The sequence below is a fragment of the Piliocolobus tephrosceles genome, chromosome 4, assembly GCF_002776525.5.
Source record: "Piliocolobus tephrosceles isolate RC106 chromosome 4, ASM277652v3, whole genome shotgun sequence".
Taxonomy (NCBI): Eukaryota; Metazoa; Chordata; class Mammalia; order Primates; family Cercopithecidae; genus Piliocolobus; species Piliocolobus tephrosceles.
In genome coordinates, this window is record NC_045437.1 from 117,393,487 (window position 1) to 117,408,320 (window position 14,834).

General features: G+C 41.1%; 1 protein-coding gene across 2 annotated transcripts in view; it reads right to left on the reverse strand.

Moving 5' to 3' along the window:
* CREBRF (CREB3 regulatory factor) overlaps positions 1-14,834 on the reverse strand; it is a 54,010-nt gene that overhangs the window by 23,017 nt on the left and 16,159 nt on the right. For both annotated transcript variants that reach the window (XM_026456426.1, XM_026456425.1), the window contains exons 4-5: positions 1,986-2,180; positions 80-269 (exon numbers count right to left, since the gene is read on the reverse strand). In XM_026456426.1, the coding sequence (XP_026312211.1) occupies positions 80-269; positions 1,986-2,180 (385 nt within the window). The remainder of the gene's footprint in view (positions 1-79; positions 270-1,985; positions 2,181-14,834) is intronic.

The window sequence follows — 14,834 nt, forward strand, 5'->3', positions numbered from 1 at the left end:
TCCTTCTATAAAAACTCACTTAGGGCCTAACCTCACCTCATAAACTTTTTTCACATGAGTGAACATTATTAGCATTTACCTGGAAGCCAGCTTATTTTTTTCCTTCCTTGACCTTGGCCGGGCTGTTAAGGGAAGCTCACTGACTGGAGTCAGGTCACTAATCACCTTATTCAGTTTCCGAAGTTCATTGCCTATCTGGAGGAGTTTTTTAGGATTTGGAGTCAGGTCTTCTACATCAGTTCTCCGTGACTTCTTTACTGCATATTTTCCTATAAACAGTTTAAAAGAAGTTTAAGTTAGATCACTTTAATTAACAAGAGACACATTTTTCACAGCCACATTTTAAACCACTTCCCACCACTACCCTTTCTTTTCAGAAGTCTTGGCATGTTTCAGAAGTCTTAGCATGTTTAACAATCTATCCTAGAAGGGCTGGCCTCCTCTCCTTCCCATCTTGTGGCTGCAGGAAATGGGGGGTGATATGGCAGAGTTCTAACTTTTTCCAAGTTCTTCCCCACCCTAGGCTTATAGTCTCAGCATGACAGATTCTTCATTATTCGCATGGCATACTAAGCATCTCAAATCTCAGGATGAGTACGAGTTCGACTAAACACCAAAATCGGGACTAGGGTATAATATATAGTCAGAAGAAAGCTTGGAGATTTTACCCAAACCAAGATGTTTCTGATGCTATGTCTGAAAATTGTCAGACATACACGTTTTTGTACTGAACTCGAAAATCCAACAAGTAAGCATAACCTTGTTTAAAAGCTCTTCTTTGGTTGCTCTGATAAATAACATTATAGAAGACCAAAGGAGTCTTGGTCTATCACTCCAGGCAAAAGGGATGGCTCTGTCCTCCGAACTCCTTCAACTTTCCTAGTACTCATCATATGCTACTTGGGATACTGACTGGACTTAATGTTGCATTTCTGGTAGAAAACTTATCTGAAGGCAAACACTTGGTAATTATTTAGTGAGCGACAATATAGTACACGTGGTTGCGAGTGGAAAGGGAAAATGAGGCACAAACATACGTCAGATGGAATTCTTGTCCTCAAAAATCCTTAGCAACTCCCATCTGTACGATGAGTGAATAACCCGTTTACTGACCATCACACTTACTAGTAGTTCCCCTCCCCACTTTTTCCAGTAAAGACTTGGTATTAATTTTTTTTTTTTTTTTTATTCAGAGCAGAAGAACTAGAAACTTTGGATTAATTTAAAAATAACATTTGTATGGAATCACAATAAAAAGTCTGACCTACCTAAGACTGTCATTTTTAAAATTTTTTTAGAGACAGGATCTCACTCTATCGCGCAGGATGGAGCACAGTGGCACAATCACAATTCATTGCAGACTCTAACTCCTGGACTCAAGTGATCTCCCGTCTCAGCCTCCCAAAGTGCTGGGATTACAGGCATGAGTCACAGCACATGACCTGACCTACCTAAGCTTCAATTCCAAATAAACTTCAATTCCTACTACAGGTATTCAACTGTTCTCTACTACTCCTTTTCTCCATAACCATCCTCCCTTTCTTTTCTTTCCTTGTCCTTTTATCCCCACGATTTGAATTCCAGTCCCCCCATTTACATTTGGATCTGGGGATTAGACAAGAATGTAAGAGAGCCCGTTCACTTTCTCCTCAACCCTTTCTGGTTATAGCAACTGTGACAGGTCAGAAATCAGCAGCCTCCTGGTCATTTCCTGGATGGGGTAAGTAGATTAAGAAGGGACTAGAAATGAAATCATGTTTACATAGTCCTTCCTCCCTGCTTAGGTGAGAACTCTTAACACTGGTAAAAGCTATTTGTGAGTGATGAAGAGTAGTCATGCAATGTAGCAGCTCTATAGTCCCCATCTCCAGTTTGCTAGGAAGGGTTGAATGTCTAGGTACATGGAGTAATAAGCAAAGCATTATGGATTAGTATCTCAACTTAATTAAAGTGACACTAAATAACTGACTGCAATCCCCTCTTACCATGATGTAAGCCATTTTTCTGATACATATTACTTGGCAAAGTATCTCGGTTCCACTCAGATGGTCTCAGCATCCTCTCTTGCTGTGATGGTGTAAGTTGTTCACTATACTCCCAGAAGTATCTTCTTTTACCTCTCTTCCGTGAAGATACTGAAGTCATCTCCTTCAGGTCTTCTACAGAATCATTTTCATAGCCTTAAAAAAAAAAATTCCCGCAATTTTTAAGCTCCATAAATTTCAATAAATCAATCAGAACAAACGAAAAGATCCCTTCTATTTGTAACTTGATACATTTCCTTGCATCTGAAAACATCACTGGCACGTCACAGACAATAAAAACCAGGTCTATAAGAGAACTTTTATTACGTAAATCTCTAACTCATAAAACATTCAGAGATTAACATGGATAACTACACTGTTCATCTTCCTTGGGTTTCTCTTTAGTTTTTATAAGTTAGTATGCAATACTATTTTTATTATCTTCACACAGGATTAAGAGAACAATTACAGGATAGCCACAGGAATATCAAAAGTACTATCAGATAATGGTACTTAGATACATATACTATGACTTTTAAATGTCTTCCAATATTTATGTATCTGAAACATCTCAGACAGAAAGCTATGTACATTTTTTAAATTATTTTTTCTTATTTTTCTCTTATTCTAATTAAAAAAAAAATTTTTTTTGTAGGCTGGGGGCAGTGGCTCACACCTGTAATCCCAGTACTTTGGGAGGCTGAGATAGGTAGATCACTTCAGGTCAGGAGTTTGAGACCAACCTGGCCAACGTGGCAAAGCCCCGTCTCTACTAAAAATACAAAAATTAGCCAGGACATGGTGGTGCACGCCTGTGATCCCAGCTACTCAGGACGCAGAGGCACAAGAATCACTCGAACCCAGGGGGCAGAGGTTGTAACAAGCCGAGATTGTGCCGCAGCACGCCAGTCTGGCAACAGAATGAGACTCTGACTCTGTCTCCAAAAAAATACATATTTTTTTTTTGCAGAGACAGAGGTCTCACTATGTTGCCCAGGCTGGTCTTAAACTCCTGGGTTCACAAGCGGTCCTCTGGCCTCAGTCTCTGAAAGTGCTGGGATTACAGGCATGAGCCACCATGCCTAGCCCAGCTATATACATTTCTATGATAGTGTTCTACTGGGCAGAATTTTATGAGGCAGCATTAGTTTTCTTCCTACCTCTCATCCTACTTCTTTTGGAAAAGTATAAAAGATGACAGTTCTCATACTGGCTATCAGATAAAAAACTTACATGCCTATTCCAGTTAATATTTTATTGAAAGCTATTTGTATTAACTTCACTGTTTAAGAAGGGGGGATTTTCCTAAAAGGAAGTTTCAGAAAATACTTAAATTCTGAGTTGTTAGAACCGTTGGTCAGACCCAATACTGAATGACCTATAAATCTAAAATACCCTCAGAGAATGGCCACCTCTGATGTACTCCGGATCCTTAATGTTAGGTACATGAAGAAGAGGGATGAGCTGTGCAAAGAATGTACACAATCCAAACCTAAGGTAACCAGGAAAACTTGGGCAGCATTGGCCATAAGTAAAATGGTCATTTTTCCTTCCTGAAAACATAAGAAGGTGATGACATGTTTGCTTTGAGGAACTAGGTTTTCTCCAAACAAAGAATGAATCAGAAGTATGCTTCCATTTATATAGCACTCTGGAAAAGGCAAAACTATATGGACACAGTGGTTGGCAGGGATTGGCAGTGGAGGAAAGGGATGACAATAAAAGAACATGAAGTGCCGGGTGTGGTGGCTCATGCCTGTAGTTCCAGGACTTTGGGAGGCTGAGGTGGGCGGATCACCTGAGATCAGGAGTTTGAGACCAGCCTGGCCCACATGGTGAAACCTCGTCTCTATTAAAAATACAAAAATTAGCCGGGCATGGTGGTAGGTGCCTGTAATCCCGGATACTCAGGAGGCTGAGGCAGGAGAATCACTTGAACCCAGGAGGTGGAGGCTGCAATGAGCCAAGACTGTGCCATTGCACTACAGCCTGGATAACAAGAGAAAGACTCCATCTCAATAAAATAAAATAAAATAAAACAGGGAATTTTGGGAGGTGATGAAACTATTCTGTATCTTGATTGTGGTGGTGGTTATATGATTACATGATTTGTCAAAACTCGTAAAAGTGTACACTGTAAGGGGGTGAATTTTACTGTGTGAAAATTATGCCACAATAAACATGACTTTAAAAAAAAGAATCAATTTGGAAAGCAGAATGATTTCTGAGCAACAATTAAGACAAGCTTTTGTAGCACTGCTGGTATTAACAGCATTTTATTAGTGCACATGTGGTAGTTTAAAACAAAACAGCAAGCAGTGTGATGGTGACCCTTAGGCTCTTCTTAAAAAATGACGCACAAGTTGAGTGACACAATCATTTCTAGAAGTTTAATTTTTTAAAACTGTATTAGAATAAAGCAATGGCTTTGGCCTATTTATTTGTGCTTATGTTTCTTTTCAAATTATAGGATTTATTTTGTTCTAATTATCAATCCAATTTTGGAAAAGATGCAAGGGCCATACTGTGTCAACAGAAATGGCCTTGAAAAAGGCCGTTGTGGCCGGGCGCAGTGGGTCACGCCTGTAATCCCAGCACTTTGGGAGGCCAAGGAGGGTGGATCATGAGTTCAGGATATCGAGACCATCCTGGCTCACACAATGAAACTCCATCTCTACTAAAAATGCAAAAAATAAAAAATAAATAAAAAGGCCCTTGTGGCCAGGTACGGTGGCTCACACCTGTAATCCCAGCACTTTGGGAGGCTGAGGTAGGTGGATCACCTGAGGTCAGGAATTCAAGACCAGCTTGGCCAACATGGCAAAACCATCTCTACTAAAAATACAAAAATTAGCTGGACGTGGTGGTGCACACCTGTAATCCCAGCTACTCACGAGGCTGAGGCAGGAGATAACTTGAACGCAGGAGGCGGAGTACAGTGAGACGAGATCACACCACTGCACTCCAACCTGGACAACAAGAGCAAGATTCTATCTCAATAAATAAATAAATAAATAAATAAACAAACAAACAAACAAACCCTTGTTACACTAGGTAAGCAAAAATTACTGGCTCACATAGATTACCCTAGTTTGACTGTGAACACCTCAACACAGGCAGATGCACCAACCAAAACACTCCCACCTTCCTATCAATGTCAGTAATTGGGTGTTCCACACTTAAGCCTATATACACACATATATATAAATGCACACCATCCTTCTGGATACTTTACTTGATATACTCCCTTAGATAGTAACTACCTTTGCCTCTCTGCGGGCACCTGGATCTCTGACAAAAAAACCATCTCTGGTTAGGAAGAAGGTTATCAGCTCCATTTATATAAACTAAAATGCTCCTGGAGACTTGACATGATTTGGCACAGCTGGGACTAAGGCCCCACAACTCAAGGTGTCTTGCTCCAAGTGGGCTTCCCACTTTTCTTATGCCTAATTAAATGATCTGAATAGATTTTTTCCTGCATATATTTCATGTTAAGTTTAAATAATCATGAAGTGTTTTTATTTCTTCTGTCCCATCCAAATTAGTTACTAGTTTTATTACCTAGAGGTAGGTGTTCAGCCTTTTTCCCAGAAGTATTTAAAAGCCATCAGTTTTCTTTAATATAGTAACGTTTTCTAATAGCATACACCATAAATTCACCATCACAAACACATTCTCTCTCTCTCTCTGTTGCCTAAAGCCATCCACCTTTCTTGGGATGGTGTTGTTGTCATCCAGGCTGGAATGCAGCAGTGTGATCACAACTCACTGCAGCCTTGACCTCCTGGGCTCAAGCAATCCTCCCACCTCAACCTCCAGAGTAGCTAGGGCTACAGGCACACACCACTACATTGGGCTAATTTTTGTATTTTTTGTAGAGACAGGAGTCTCGCTATGTTACCCAAGGTGGTCTCGAAGTCGAGCTCAAGCAATCTTCCCACTTCAGCCTCCCAAAGTGCTGAGAGTACAGGCATGAATTACCACGCCATCCACCTTTCAATACAGAGACTACCAATGCAAATATTTCTCAAACTAGGTTCCAAAGAACACTATTACCATAAGGTATGGTTTTATCCAAAGTGAATTATGTAGTCAGATAAGTTTAAAAATCTCTCATCCTGTATATCTCTCTTGCCAAATCAAAGTACACATAGACATGTTAAAAGACTCTAAGAAATCATAACAGTAAATAAATCCCTTTAACACTAAGTTCCATGAAGATAAAGATGTCTACTTTTTTCATCTCTGTATAGCCAGTACCTAATATACACAGTGCCCACCACAAATGTAGGCACTCAAAATTTTTTAAAACAAATCAATGATTTTGTTTAATGCAACATTTCCCATTAGGGCCTTTCTCTTTTCTTTCCATGTGACAGATCATCATACTGACCTAACTCATTCCTATCCAACATGATTACCAAAAAAGTAAAAGTAACAAATACCACATTTACTGCCTAAAATTTCAATCACACATCTCTGGTTAGTACAGACTGTCAATAAGCTGGTAAAGTCAACTGTGAAAATGTTTAGTGAAAATTACAAAATAAATTATCATTCTAGGAGCCCAATTCTTAGCCTTACAACCATGTAATTTCATGACCCCAAACAGTTGTGGCCTGTCCACAGAAAAGGCTCTATTAAAATTTGGGAACCAATCCAGAAAAGAGACTAAAACTCCATTTTGCACCTTTCCTGAAACTTTGTAGGCTCATGAACTGTTGTAGCCAAGTGCCAAGAAACAGCATCAAGGGAGCTAGTCCTCACAAAAGGGCCTTTGTAAACTGTCAGCTATAAATTAAACCAATCAATCCACTCTAAACTAGGACTGAAGAAACTATAGCTATTCTTACTCTTTTGCTACGAAGAATTTCTTTCTGCTCCTCACCGGTACCTCACTTTTGCATCTTTAAAGTCAGCTGCTTATCTCTTCTAGGAAAAGGAGAAAATTTTACTAGCAAATGTGAATAAAGTCCAAATAATACCACAAAATTAACACAATTTTGTGGTGAAAGCCTGCTGCTCATTAACATTTGTGAGAACTGTCCAAATAATACTAATCAAAAGGGTTTTACTTCAAGTCAACTGAAACTGAATGAATTAAATACCATCCACAAATTTGGAATAATTGTCAAATAGGTCCAAGAAGAGAACTTGACCCTGCCAAATGCCAGCTAATGTATAAAGCCACTGTCTTGTTATGTAAGAGCAACACACTAACATATAAGGCTTCTACTAGGGTCAAGGGAATAGAATGTGACATGACAGGACAACTACAACACTAGTTCTGCCTCCCTGTGAGAGTCAAAGGGATGAGAAAATAAAAATGGCGATCAATTAACCATGTGATCTCCCTTCACAGACCTCCTTATCTCTCATCACATCCAGAGGGAATGAAGTCAAGGGATCAAGGATGAATTTAGAGTGGAGTTAAAGGTCAAAGAAAGTATGGCCCCAAGCTAGCCCCAACAGAACCTAGTTACAGGCCTACCCCAGCACCAAGCCAGCAGCCGCAGACAGGCTCAGGGCCCACCCATCCCTGAAAACCTGGACTCCAGGCTCATACCCACAGTCCTAGTTGACAGGCCTGCCCCAACAGAACCCCATGCCACGCTGGTGCCTGTGGAGTCAGGACCAAGTCCACTCCCACAGATACACGTGCCAGGTAAGTTCTCGTAGATTCAGACTCAAAGCCCACCCCATTGCCACGTCAGCTCCTATGGACCCAGGTTTCAGACTGACCCCAAATGACCCAGGCTCCAAGCGTGCTTCCACAGTTCCAGGCACCATGATGACCTCTACAGACTCAAGCCTCAGGTCCACCTGCCGCTGACTCCAGCAATAGACTAGCCTATCCAAGGACTCCAGGAGCAAACTTGCCTGCAGAGCCCTTCAGCAAGTCCACCCAGAACCTCTAGATGAGCTGACAAGTGAAGGGCTTTCCTTGACAAAGTCAGTCTATAAAGACTGGAAGAGGTGCCCACATGTTTAAATGTATAGACACCAATTCAAGGCTACAAGGATCACAAATGATCAGGGACAAATGACACTAGCAAAGGAAGAAAATTAAGCACCAGCAACTGATCCAAAATAATGTAGATCTATGAACTTCCTAACAAAGAATTCAAAATAATTGTATTAAAGCAACTCAGTGAGCAACAAGAGAACATAGACAACTATATGCAATCCAGAGCTAAAGAACACAAGGACTAAAATGAAAAATTCCACAAGGCAATTCAACAGAAGACTTGATCAAACAGAAGAAAGAAGCAATGAGCTCAAAGACAGGTCATTTGAAATTATCCAGTTAGAGGAACAAAAAGAAAAAGGAATGAAAAAGAATAAAGTAAGCCTACAAGATTTATGGGACACCATCAAGCAAAATGAAACGCACATTATAGGAATAGTGAAAAGAGTAAAGAAAGAGAAACGGGCAGAAAGCTTATTTAAAGTAATAATGACAGGCCAGGCGCAGTGACTCACACCTTTAATCCCAGCATTTTGGGAGGCTGATGGGGGCAGATTACCTGAGGTCAGGAGTTCAAGACCAGCCTGACCAACATGGTGAAACCCCGTCTCTACTAAAAATATAAAAATTAGCTAGGTATGGTGGTGGGCGCCTGTAATCCTAGCTACTCAGGAGGCTGAGGCAGGAGAATCACTTGAACTCAGGAGGCAGAGGTTGCAGTGGGTCATGATGGTGCCACTGCACTCCAGCCTGGGCGACAGAGTGGCAAGACTTCATCTTAAAAAAAAAAAACTTCGGCCAGGTGCGATGGCTCATGCCTGTAATCCTAGCACTTCAGGAGGCCAAGGCGGGTGGATCACGAGGTCAGTAGATTGAGACCATCCTGGCCAACACAGTGAAAACCTGTCCCTACTAAAATACAAAAAATTAGCTGGGCGTGGTGGTGGGCTAATTTTTTGTGGGCGTGGTCCCAGCTACTTGGGAGGCTGAGGCAGGAGAATGGCGTGAACCCGTGAACCCGGGAGGCAAACCTTGCAGTGAGCTGAGATCACGCCACTGAACTCCAGCCTGGGCGACAAAGCGAGACTCCGTCTCAAAAAAAAAAGAAAGAAAAAGAAAAAAACTTCACCAAGATACATTATAATCAAATTCTGGAAAGTCAAAGACAAAAAGAGATTTTTGAAAGCAGCAAGAGAAAAGCAACTTATCATATACAATGAAACTCTCATTTGAAAGCAGCAAGAGAAAAACAACTTGTCATATACAATGAAACTCTCATAAGACTGTCAGTGGTTTTCTCAGCAGAAACCTTGAAGGCTAGAAGAGAATGAGATAACATATTCAAAGTGCTGAAAGAAAAAAAACCACTGGGCTGGGCACGGTGGCTCACGCAAGTAATCCCAGCACTTTGGGAGGCCGAGGTGGGTAAAATGCTTCAGCCTAGGAGTATAAGACCAGCCTGAGTCACATGGTAAAACCCCATCTCTGCAAAAAAATACGAAAATTACCTGGCTGTGGTGGCATACACCTCAGCTACTTGGAAGGCTGAGGTGGAAGGATTGCTTGAGGCCAGGCGATTGAGAGTGCAGTGAGCTGGGATCACGCCATTGCACTCTAGCCTGGACAACAGAGTAAGACCCTGTCTCAAGTAAAAAAAAAAAAAAAAAAAAAAAAAAAACCCCACAGAGAACACCATATCCAGCAAGCAAGCTGTCCTTCACAAATGAAAAAAACAAATAAAAGCTTTCTTGAGTTGGGAACGATGATGCACATCAGTAGTTCCAGCTACTCAAGAGACTGAACTGGGGCCAGGCGTGATGGCTCATGCCTGTAATCCCAGCACTTTGGGAGGCCGAGATAGTTGGATCACGAGGTCAGGAGATCGAGACCATCCTGGCTAACATGATGGAACCCCATTTCTACTAAAAATACAAAAAATTAGCCGGGCGTGGTGGTGGACACCTGTAGTCCCAGCTACTCGTGAGGCTGAGGCAGGAGAATGGCATGAACCTGGGAGGCAGAGCTTGCAGTGAGCCGAGATCACGCCACTGCACTCCAGCCTGGGTGACAGAGCGAGACTCCATCTCCAAAAAAAAAAAGAGAGAGACTGAACTGGGAGGATTGCTTAAGCTCAGGAGTTCAAGACCAGCCTGAGTAACATAGTGAGACTCTATCTCTCAAGGGAAAAAAAAAAGACTTTCCCAGAAAACAAAAGCTGAGGGAGTTCATTATCAGTAGGACTGCTTTACAAGAAATGTTAATGGGAGTTCTTCAAGTTGATATAAAAGGATGCTAACCAACAACATGAAAACACATGGGTCAGGGGTGGTGGCTCACGCCTGCAATCCTAGCACTTTGAGAGGCCAAGGTGGGTGCATCACCTGAGGTCAGGAGTTTGAGACTAGCCAGGCCAACATGGTGAAACCCTGTCTTTACTAAAAATACAAAAATTAGCCAGGCGTGGTGGTGGTCGCCTGTAATCCCAGCTACTCAGGAGGCTGAGGCAGGAGAATCACTTGAACCTGGGAGGCGGAGCTGCAGTTAGCTGAGATCACACCACTGCACTCCAGTCTGGGTGACAGAGTGAGACTCTATCTCAACAAAAAAAAAAGAAAAGAAAACATGAAAGTATAAAATTCACTGTGTAAAAGTAAGAACACAGTCATATTCAGAATGCTCTAATACTAATACTATAACAGTGGTATGCAAAACACTTTTAATGTTAGTATAAAAGTTAAAAGAAAAAGGCATTAAAAATAACTATATATAAAATAATTTTGGCTATGCATGGTGACTCACACTAGTAATCCCAGCACTTTGGGAGGCCGAGGTGGGCGGATCACTCAAGGTCAAGAGTTCAAGACCAGCCTGACCAACATGATGAACACCCCCCCCCCCCCCCCCCCCCCCCCCCTCCCCCCCAAAAAAAAAAAAAAACAAAAAAAACAGAAAATTAGCCAGGTGTGGTGGCAGGTGCCTGTAATCCCAGCTACTTGGGAGGCTGAGGCAGGAGAATCATTTGAACCTGGGAGGAGGAGGTTGCAATGAGCCAAGATTGTGCCACTGCACTCCAGCCTGGGCGACAGAGCAAGACTCTGTCTCAAAAAAAAAAAAGCTATATATGAAATAATTTCTTAAGGGATACACATACACAATATGAAAAGATGTTAATAGTGGTATCAATAAAAAGTGTAAAGTGTAGATATTTTATATATATCAGAAGTTAAACTATTACCAGCTTAAAAAAGACGTTTCATGTAAGTCCCATGGTAATCACAAAGAAAAATCTGTAGTATAGATAACACAAAAGATAAAGGAATCAAAGCATACCACCACAAAAAACCCAACAAATCACAAAGGAAGACAGCAAAAGAGGAAGTAACAAAAGGACTATAAAACAGAAAATATTAAAAAAAAGGTAATAGTAAATCCTTACCTATCAATACCCAATAAAAAGATACAGAGTGGCTGAATGAATAGAAAACCAAGAACCAACTCTATGTTGCCCGCAATAGCCAGGCACAGTGGCTCACACCTGTAATCCCAGCACTTTGAGAGGCCAAGGCAGGTAGATCACTTGAGTCCAGGAGTTCGAGACCAGCCTAGGCAACACAGGGAGACCTCATCTCTACAAACAATACAAAAATTAGCTGGGTATGGGGGTACATGCCTGTAGTCCTAACTACTCAGGAGGCTGAGGTGGGAAGATTGCTTGAGTCTGGCAGGTCAAGGTTGTAGTGAGCAGTGACTGCACCACTGCACTCCAGCCTGGGCAACAGAGCAAGACCCTGTCTCAAAAAAATAAAAAGGATGCATGTAAGCTATAAGTGAAGAAATGAAAAGAGATATTCCATGGAAATGGAAACCAAAAAGGGCAGAGTTGGCTATACGTATATCAGATAAAACAGATGTTAAATCAAAAACTGTCACAAGAGGTGGCACACACCTATAGTCCCAGCTATTCAGGAGGCTGAAGCCCAAGTAGTTGAGGCTGCAGTGAGCTGTGACAGTACTGGTACTGTCACACCAGCAGCCTGGGTAACAGGGTAAGATTGTCTCAAAAAAAAAAAAAAAAAACTGTCACAAGACAAAGAAGGTCTTTATATAATAATAAAGGGTTTGTTGATTCATCAAGAGGTTTTATATATATAGTAAATATATGTATTTCCATATCAAAGCACCTAAGTAAATGAAGCAAATATTAATAGAACTAAAGGAAAAAACAGATAGTAATACAGGGGACTTCAACACTCCATTTTCAACAATGGATAGATCATCAGAGTATCAATTAAGAAAACAATGGATCTGAATAACACTTCAGACCAAATGGACCTAACAGACCTATATAGAACATTTCACCTGACAGCAGCAGAATATATACTCTTTTCAAGCACAAACACAACATTCTCCAGTTTAGATCATATGTGAGACCACAAAACAAGTCTTAACAAATTTAAGAAGACTTAAATAATACCAAGTATGATATTTTGGCAATTGTATAACTAGAAATCAGAAGGAAAATTGGGGCCAGGCACGGTGGCTCAAGCCTGTAATCCTAGCACTTTGGGAGGCCGAGGCAAGTGGATCACAAGGTCAGGAGATTGAAACCATCCTGGCTAACATGGTGAAACCCCATCTCTATTAAAAATGCAAAACAATTGGCCGGGCATGGTGGTGGGCACCTGTAATCCCAGCTACTTGGGAGGCTAAGGCAGGAGAATGGCATGAACCGGGGAAGCAGAGCTTGTAGTGAGTCAAGATCGTGCCACTGCACTCCAGCCTGGGCGACAGAGCGAGACTGTCTCAAAAAAAAAAGAAGGAAAATTGGAAAATTCACAAATATGTAGACATTAAACAACATACTCCTGAACAACCAATGGGTCAAAGAAGAAATCAAAAGAGGAACACAAAAATATGTTGAGACAAGCAAAAATGGAAACACAACATATCAAAACTTACAGGATGCAGCAAAAGTAAATCCAAGAGGGAATCTTACGGTAATAAATACCTATATCAAGAAAAAAAAAAGAGATCTCAAATAAACAACCAAACTTTATACCTCAAGGAAGTAGAAAAAGAAGAACAAATTAACCCAAAGTTAGCAGAAGGACGAAAATAACAAAGATCAGAGCAAACATAAATGAATTGGACACTAAAAAGATCAATGAAGAGTTTTTTGTTGAAATGAAAATAAAATTTACAATTTTAGCTAAACTAAGAAAAAAGAAGACTCAAATTATAAATGAAAGAGGAGAAATCAGATTTAATACCACAGAAATGCAAAGAATCATTAAGGACTACTATAAACAATTACACACCAACAAATTGAATAACCTAGAAGAAACGGATAACTTCCTAGAAACATACCAAGACTAAATCATGAGAAAAAATAGAAAAGCTGAACAAACCAATAACAAGAAAGAACATTGAATCAGTAATTAAAAACTGTCAGCTGGGCATGGGGGCTCACATCTGTAATCCCAGCATTTCGGGAGGCCAAGGCGAGCAGATCACATGAAGTCTGGTGTTCCAGACTAGCCTGGCCAACATGGCAAAACCTCATCTCTACTAAAAATACAAAAATTAGCCAGGCATGGTGGTGAGTGCCTGTAGTGCCAACTGCTTGGGAGGCTGAGGCAGGAGAATCACTTAACCCGGGAGGTGAAGACTGCAGTGAGCCGAGATCGTGCCACTGCACTCCAGCCTGGGTGACAGAGCAAGACTCCGTCTCAAACAAACAAAAAACTCTCAATGAGTTACAAAAAACTTACAAAAACTTACAAAAAACTTACAAAAAAACTCAAGTATTGAAGGAAGAATTAATACCAATCCTTCCAAAGGAAATGTAGAGGAGAGAACATTTCCAAATCCATTTTATGAGGCCAGTATCACCATGATACCAAACCTAAACAAGAACACATGAGGTAAGAAAACCACAGGCCAGGCCGGGCGTGGTGGCTCAAGCCTGTAATCCCAGCACTTTGGGAGGCCGAGGTGGGCGGATCACAAGGTCAGGAGATTGGGACTATCCTGGCTAACATGGTGAAACCCCGTCTCTACTAAAAATACAAAAAAAATTAGCCAGGTGTGGTGGCGGGTGCCTGTAGTCCCAGCTAGTCGGGAGGCTGAGGCAGGAAAATGGCGTGAACCCAGGAGGCAGGGCTTGCAGTGAGCCGAGATCACGCCACTGCACTCCAGTCTGGGGGACAGAGCAAGACTCCGTCTCAAAAAAAAAAAAAAGAAAACCATAGGCCAGTATCCCTGATGGACATGGATGCAAAAATCCTCAACAAAATACGAGCAAGCCATATTCAACAGCACATTAAAAGAATCATACATCATGATTAAGTGGGATTTATCTTTGAGATGCAAGGATGTTTCAATATATGCATATCAACCAATGATATACCACATTAACAGACTGAAGGATAAAAACAATATGATCATCTCAATAGATATGGAAAGAACATGTGACAAAATTCAACATGCTTTAAGATCTGAAAGAATTTGCTTAAAAAAATTCAACATGCTTTCATGATAAAAAACACTTAACAAATTACATATAAAAGGAACGTACCTCAACATAATAAAGGCCATACACGACAAACCAATAGCTAACATCATACTCAGTGATGAAAACCTGAAAGCTTTTCCTCTAAGACCAGGAACATGACAAGGATGCCCATTCTCTCAACTACTATTCAATATATTGATAATAATGTAAGTCCTACCTAGAGAAATTATGCAAAAGGAAAGGGAAGGGGAGGGAAGGGAAGAAAAGCGGAGAAGAAAGGAGGGGAGGGGAGGGGAAAGGGAGGGAAGGGGGGAGGAGACGGGAA